The sequence below is a fragment of the Octopus bimaculoides genome, chromosome 13 (assembly GCF_001194135.2).
Source record: "Octopus bimaculoides isolate UCB-OBI-ISO-001 chromosome 13, ASM119413v2, whole genome shotgun sequence".
NCBI lineage: Eukaryota > Metazoa > Mollusca > Cephalopoda > Octopoda > Octopodidae > Octopus > Octopus bimaculoides.
The window spans coordinates 44,205,352-44,212,355 of NC_068993.1; the positions used below are offsets into that span (position 1 = coordinate 44,205,352).

General features: G+C 35.0%; 1 protein-coding gene across 2 annotated transcripts in view; it reads left to right on the top strand.

Annotated features, from left to right (window-relative positions):
* Positions 1 to 6: 6 nt before the first annotated feature.
* Positions 7 to 7,004, top strand: part of LOC106873779 (trans-1,2-dihydrobenzene-1,2-diol dehydrogenase) — a 9,482-nt gene continuing 2,484 nt past the window's right edge. Inside the window, exons 1-4 of one of the 2 annotated variants that reach the window (XM_014921287.2) lie at positions 7 to 45; positions 4,239 to 4,350; positions 4,932 to 5,095; positions 6,068 to 6,317. In XM_014921287.2, the coding sequence (XP_014776773.1) occupies positions 16 to 45; positions 4,239 to 4,350; positions 4,932 to 5,095; positions 6,068 to 6,317 (556 nt within the window). In that variant the 5' untranslated portion in view covers positions 7 to 15. Of the gene's footprint in view, positions 46 to 409; positions 582 to 4,238; positions 4,351 to 4,931; positions 5,096 to 6,067; positions 6,318 to 7,004 lie in introns of those variants that run through there. The other variant, XM_014921285.2, reaches the window with a different exon arrangement.

The following is a 7,004-nucleotide window of genomic DNA, read 5'->3' on the forward strand; positions in this document are numbered from 1 at the left end:
CTTTCATCAGTGTGTATGTGTGTAACTGTATATTTTGATCTATTCGTAAGTATCTATGCATTTTTGTATACATGTACGCGTACGGATCTAGTTTTTTTCATTCGCAAAATATGCATTTTTTTTTAAAGACAGTAAAAAATCTGAAAATCGGCTACAATAATACAGTTTTCCAGTCTAATTGGTATGATGTTGTGAAGGAAAAAAAAAAAATTGGGGAAAAAGTTACAGAGGTATAAAAATCGAAAAAACTGTGTATTTATAACCAATAGCGAGACAGAAATTTTCTGCGTTTCGTTGTGTTGGACAGCTCCTGGCTCAGCAGTAGCTCAGTCTTCACAGCATTATTCTGCGTGAAGCAGACGTAGTTGACAGCAGTTGGTTACGGCCGTCGAGTTGAATGGCAAACCCATACTTTGAGGCTCTCACTCCCTCGATCGGCAATGTCGACCGACATCTCCTCGATACGGCGCTATACAGTGTTGCTAGAGACGGAAACACCCTCCAACTTCGCCGCCGCCTCATCTCCAATCACGTGCCTGACCAAGATCTTTGCCGCTGGCATGACAAGAGACTCTGCAATGGTATGCGCCTTCATGTGTTTGGCCACCAGGAGAACAACTTCATAGGATGCTTTCGCAGTTCCTGCCCTCTTCTGGTAGATCTGGCCAGTCTTGTCTATGCGCTGCCGCTTTACGTTCTCGGCAAGTGCTTATCATAAGTTGGCAAGTTTTATTTGCCAGAAATGTCTGGCAAATAAAACTTGCCAAATTACGATAAGCAGTAATGTTCAATTTGAATGAGGATAAAGACTGGTGACCCACCACTATTGGACTAAGTAGCCTCCCTTGTTTATTGTACTATTATGAATCGGTCTTGCTTTGAGACCCATTTCTGGTTAGTAATAGCACTATATACTTCATTACATAGTGAATAAAACCCAAGAAAAATAAACTAGTACTTTTTTATCAAGGATTGGCAGAATCGGTAGAATGGCTTGATGCATTTAATCACATCTGTTTACTTTCAAATTCCACTGGAGTTGACTTTGCTTTTCATACCTCAAATGCAAAACGATCAATTCGATCTAATCGATTGTGTACTATTGTGCTCTTAGCACTTATGTAAAAAAAAAAATCATTGTTAGCACTATTAAATTACCGAAGACTTCGTTTCGGAATTCGTTATGTCCCCATAACTTAGCGGTTTGGCAAAAGACACAATTGAATAAGTACCAAGCTTAAAAAAACTAAATGCTGGGGTCGATTCATTCGATTAACATTATTCTCCAAGGTGGTGCCCCAACATGGCCGTAGTCTAATGACTGAAAAAGATTAAACAAAAGACAGATCATTGAACATGATCTTTTAAGTGCAGTGGAATGTGTTTAGTGCAACTGGAGTGACAGGAGGAGAAACAGTCTGGTTGTTGGGAAGGGCTCATCATCTCCACTCACCACTCCCTGATGTTTGATTCAGAAGAGTCTAAAGTATTAATAGATGTAGAAGCATTGAGTTCAGGACTGTTCTGAGTTTTCTTTTCTTTGAGAGGTTTGGATACTGGTGGCTTAAGTGAAGAGACATCACCATAAGTAACAAGGTGTCTTATAACAACACTTGATATCTTTGAAGTGAGGATTCACTTCCAGGTGTTCCACCTCCTCTACCAAAGTATATTTACCTTGGTGATTGTGACAATTCAAAAACATTTTGTTATTTAGAGAAGAGAGCCATGAAGGGATGGACACTTAAAGATTTACACCAATAGTTAAGACGTTTGTGTGGAGTGCAACTTGTTGAAGTTGAGAACAGAGAAAGGAATGAATGAAGTGCAGCAAGAAAAATTAGTTCCCATTCTATGAGTTTCAAATGTTACGATCTCAGGATGAGAAATATCGTCCTCCAAATAATTGCATTATAAAGTTCTGTTTGTACATTCCTTTGTAGATTATAAGGAATGGTTCTGGTAGTAGCTATATCTTGCTAGTGCAAGAATTGTTAAAAATTCTTTGACATGAAAGATGTACCACAGTCAGGATGAATATATGATGGCATTCCAAAATTAAGATTTTGATGAAAACCTTATTATACATTTCTATATTTCTAGAAGAGGACATCAGTTTGACTAATGTAAATAGTGTACATAACTTTATTATAGTTTTTGTTGTCATATTGGCAGATGGGAAAGCAAAACAGCACCTGCAGAATTCATCCACAATGGACAGCAAATATCACTTTTTTTTTATAGTCGAGAGAAAACTCCCTTAAAATCAAAACCTAGTCTCTCAAAGGCCTGGGTAGCTTTTATCATATAAGTAGGTATTGCATAATAAAACAACTTTATTTCAGTGCATGTTGAACATGTAGACAGAATACTTTTGATTTCTTCTACAAAATATGAAAGATTTCAAACATGCACAAAACAAACCAACATGCCTGTAATGCCAAGATAACACAAACTCTTATTGGTTCCATGAAGTATGTCTGTATCCAACATTACTGCATAAATCCTGGACAATTTGTCAACAGCAACATTGTCTTGCCTAGCTTATAAATAATGTTATACTGAAAACAAGAGAGTTCTGTATGACAATGGTTTAATTTCTCATTTTTCATTTCACTGCTTCATCTATTATGAAACATGAAAGGAACTGAATTCTGATTTATTACGAAATGGAAGCAGCAGCCGAGTAGTTTCTGCAGTTCTTTAAAGATTCTACAGTTGTATGGGCTTCTCTTTCCACAGATGTATCCTCTCACAAGCTGAAAGTGTTCTTGATAAGAAATGTTGGTAACAAATTAATAAATATTCCCCGTACAGTACCGATTCTTTTTTTTCTTTTTCAAATTCAAGGGACGTAAGTCTAATGAACTAAAGTTTTTTTCTCTCTGAGTTTTGACTTAGAATGATTTTGTTTCAGTACCATCAGCTGACTGCACGTGACATTTTCAGATCTCTAAAGGCAAAGAACCCACGCCATACTACTCCTTTCAGCGTTTTCTGGTGATTGCAATGGTTATCTCAACTCCCGATATGAAACCAACTGGTAAAGTGGTTGATATGAGAATGACATTGCATTTTAAAACATATTTAGAGCATGTTTGTTTAGATTACAACATAAACTTTATCACTTTGTAACATTTCATTCAGACTAACCGTTACAACAGAGATAAAACAATGTGGCTAACACGAAAAGGAAGGAGAGGTGTGATAGAGTGAGAGACACAAAGGGAGGGAGCAGAAGTGGTGTAGTATCTGCTTACTGTGTACTACTGCTCTGCATGGGAGGAGGATAAGGCAGAGAATGGATTCCACTACACTCGTTCCTCCTCTTTTGTTCTTTCTTGTCGTTTCTCTCCTCCCCCTCTTTATCTCGTAGCCCACTATAACTGTCACCTCTATCTGATAAATCACCTCTTTCTGATAAATCACTTCTATCATTTGGTTTACAGACAGGTGTATGTGCTCACACATGCATGTATAAATAATCACTTTCTGTGCACTTGATTCAACTTGATTAAACATAGGTGTGCTATGTTTTAAATAAAATAAGAAACTCAATATTTGTATCATGTATTCAGTAATAAGTTTTTTCAAAAATGTTCACAAATTCAATGAAGATTATGCAGTGCACAGACACTTATGCATGCACAAAATGCGTTTCTGCACTATTTTTGTCTACTAAATAACACAAGGTATTTGTCAGTCAAAAGTACTACACAGTGGAAATGAATTTGGAATTACATGGTTGTGGCACATGTCCGTTGTCCGTGCTGGCATGGGTTGGACAGTTTGACCAGGGCTGGCAAGCAGCACTGGACTCTGGTCTGATTTGGCATGGTTTCTACAGAGAAGTCATTAAAAAGGTTACAGATGTGTAATGAAAGACTTTCACTGATCAATCACTAAAGAAATGAAATATGAGTAGTGTATATATTTTTATTGGCAGAATGACCTTCCAAAAATACAGGAATAATAATAATGGTATCAAATTTTGGCACAACGCCAGCAATCTTCAGAGGGATGTTAGCATGCCAAACAAAATGCTTAGCAGCATTTTTACCAACTCATTAAATTTTGAGTTCAAATTCCACTGCTTTTCATCATTTACCAAAATTAGAAAGAATATTATTATTATATCAATATATTTATAAGTCCTTATTTATTTATGTACATTATCAACTATCAACATTCCAATGTATAACCCAGTTATGCATGAAATTATTTTGTTTTTTATTCAGATAACTGCTGTGGTATCCAAGTCTTTAGAGAAGGCTAAGAAATATGCTGAAGAATTTAAGATATCAAATGTATATGACAGCTATGAAGAATTTGCCAAAGATCCCAACATAGGTATGAAATAATTTTAGTCTAAACCTGGCTGCAAATCTTTTATATTATTTTATGAACTTCTTAGATATTCTATTTTATTTTAATTAGTTTTGTTCTTATACAAAATTCAGTTTTCATAAATTTTACTGTAATACTTAGCACAATATAACTGATTTAACAGACCATACCAGTAGTCCATACATATGTGTGTATGTATGAATGAATGAATGAATAAACACACTGTAAATTAGTTGGTGTTAGGAAACAGAAACAAATTCAAATTGGAACATACAAACAAGAAGTGGTCCTCCAGCCCATCTAGGAGGAAAATAATTGCAAATAAGAACTGACTCAGACACTTAGCCATCCAACTCATGCCAGCATGGAAAGCATATGTATAATATGTGTGTATTTACATGTGTTTGTATCTGTGTGTGTGTATGCGCATGCATACATCTGGCAACCAACAAGTGTGTGTGTGTGTGCATGTATGTATATAGACCATGTCTAAAAATCATTTATTACTGTTTATCATAAAATGAATGAAATAAATAAATTCCTTTGAATCCAAAAATAGTAATTTTATTCTATGTCTCTCACAGATTTGGTATACCTTTCAACCATCAACTGTTACCATCATCCTCTTTCCATTCTCATGCTTAACAATGGCAAACCAGTTCTGTGTGAGAAAACCTGTGGTAATAATCTGAAAGAGACAGTGGAAATGCTTGAACTTGCAAAATCACAGAAATTATTTTTTATGGAGGTATGACATTTAACCTTTTAGCATTTAAGCCAGCCTTATCCAGACCCAAAATGTTCTACCTATTTTATGTTCAAACTGGCTAGATCTGAGCCCTCATACCTATCCTCCAATGTCATTCTAAAATGATATAATCACATCATCAAACTCTCAAAGCTATGAGATAATGCATGGTTAATTCAAAACAATGTGATAAAGAAGCATTACATTTAACAGAGTAGACTGAACGCTAAAGGGTTACTACTGAAATGGTGAATGTTGATATACTGTTTTTTAACCCTACATCAGCCATAATCAAGAAAATTCATGATCAAAATCTTTCCCACTGTGACCTTCCCCTCTTTTTTCAGAGGTAGTATTATTTGAAGCTTCATTGTCTGTGTTCTTTTTTAAGATGTTAGGTTGTGATTTGGGGCAGTTTAGTTTCTCTTTCTAGCTGGCTAAGTAATGACATAAAGCAATGTATCTCAACCAATTTTCCCCATGTTCCCTTTTCACCATATATCAGAAGGCCTTTTGAAGATTACCCGAGTCAAAAATTCCATTTCAAACAATACTAAAATTTTTTTTTTTTCTCTCTGTCAGTACATATTCATTTGCTTGGATTGCTTTATAAAGGATTGTTCTTATTTACTTTGTAGTCAATTGCAACGAGGTTGAATATCTTGCCTCTCAAAGTCATGTTGACTCAAATAGAAGCAATAGACATTGTGTTTGTTCCGCAACTTTTAGGTAGGGATCATACATCGAGGACCAAAACGTTATGATTAATTCTCATTAAAAATACCTCTTCCTTCTGGATAACCATCAGGAACTTTTGCAGCTTACAGTTTAGTAAAAGAAAAATTTAAACTTACATGTCTTTCTCCCCTTCACTTTATTTATATGCATTTCTCTTTTATTCTTCTTGCACTCTCTCTCTCTCTCTCTCTTGTTTATTTATTTTTACCTTCCACATAAATGTTTTACTTTCAGGGTTTGTGGTCTAACTTCTTCCCAGCTTACGCAGCTATTAGAGAAGAAATTGAGTCTGGAACCATAGGAAAGATACGCTACTTAGATGTGGCATTTTTTGTTGACATATTTTCAAAGCCACGTATTTCTCAGTGCTCTTTGGGTGGTGGGGGTATCTTGGAAATTGGTGTTTATACAATATGGCTTGCAAACTTCATATTCAGAGAGAAACCTGAGACAATTACTGCTGTTGGAACAATTGCTGATACAGGTAAGTATATCATTAATAAAGGTTTTATGCTGCTTAAGGATATTGATAACTTTTTGAGAGGTAGAAGTTAGAACAAGAATGGATAATTGAAGAAAGGAAAGAGAGAAAGAATGAATGATATGCAGTTATATGATGGTTATTGGTAAAGAGGAAGATATAAACTGATTTCTTACTTAATCCTATAAGTCTGAGTGATCGAGAGTTAATACATCACCCAGAATGTGACATTCTATTTTACATAAATAGTCATATTTATGTGCAGGCATGGATATGTGGTTAAGAAGTTGGTTTTACAATCACATTGTTCTGAATTCGATCCCACTGTACAAAACCCTGGGTAAGTGTCTTCAGTTATAGTTTTGGGTTGACCATTAATGAATTTGGTTGGCTGAAGTCTGTCATATATATATTTATATGTATATGTATATATATATATGACAAGAAAGTGGAGAGTTGAGGATGTATAGTTAATTTTTTTGTATCATAGTTTGAAGTTAAAATTTAAATACAAATAAATTTTTAAAAAGTACAAAAGAAACTCAAAAAACCTGCATGTATTTCAATTCTGGCCCCTTAGTAATGCATAATTTGAAGCATTTGGGTCAAATCCAATGTTAAGAATTTAAAATTATCATTTTAAACTGTATGGGGGCAGAACCTCTTCAGAGTTTGTTTTTTTTTTGTTTT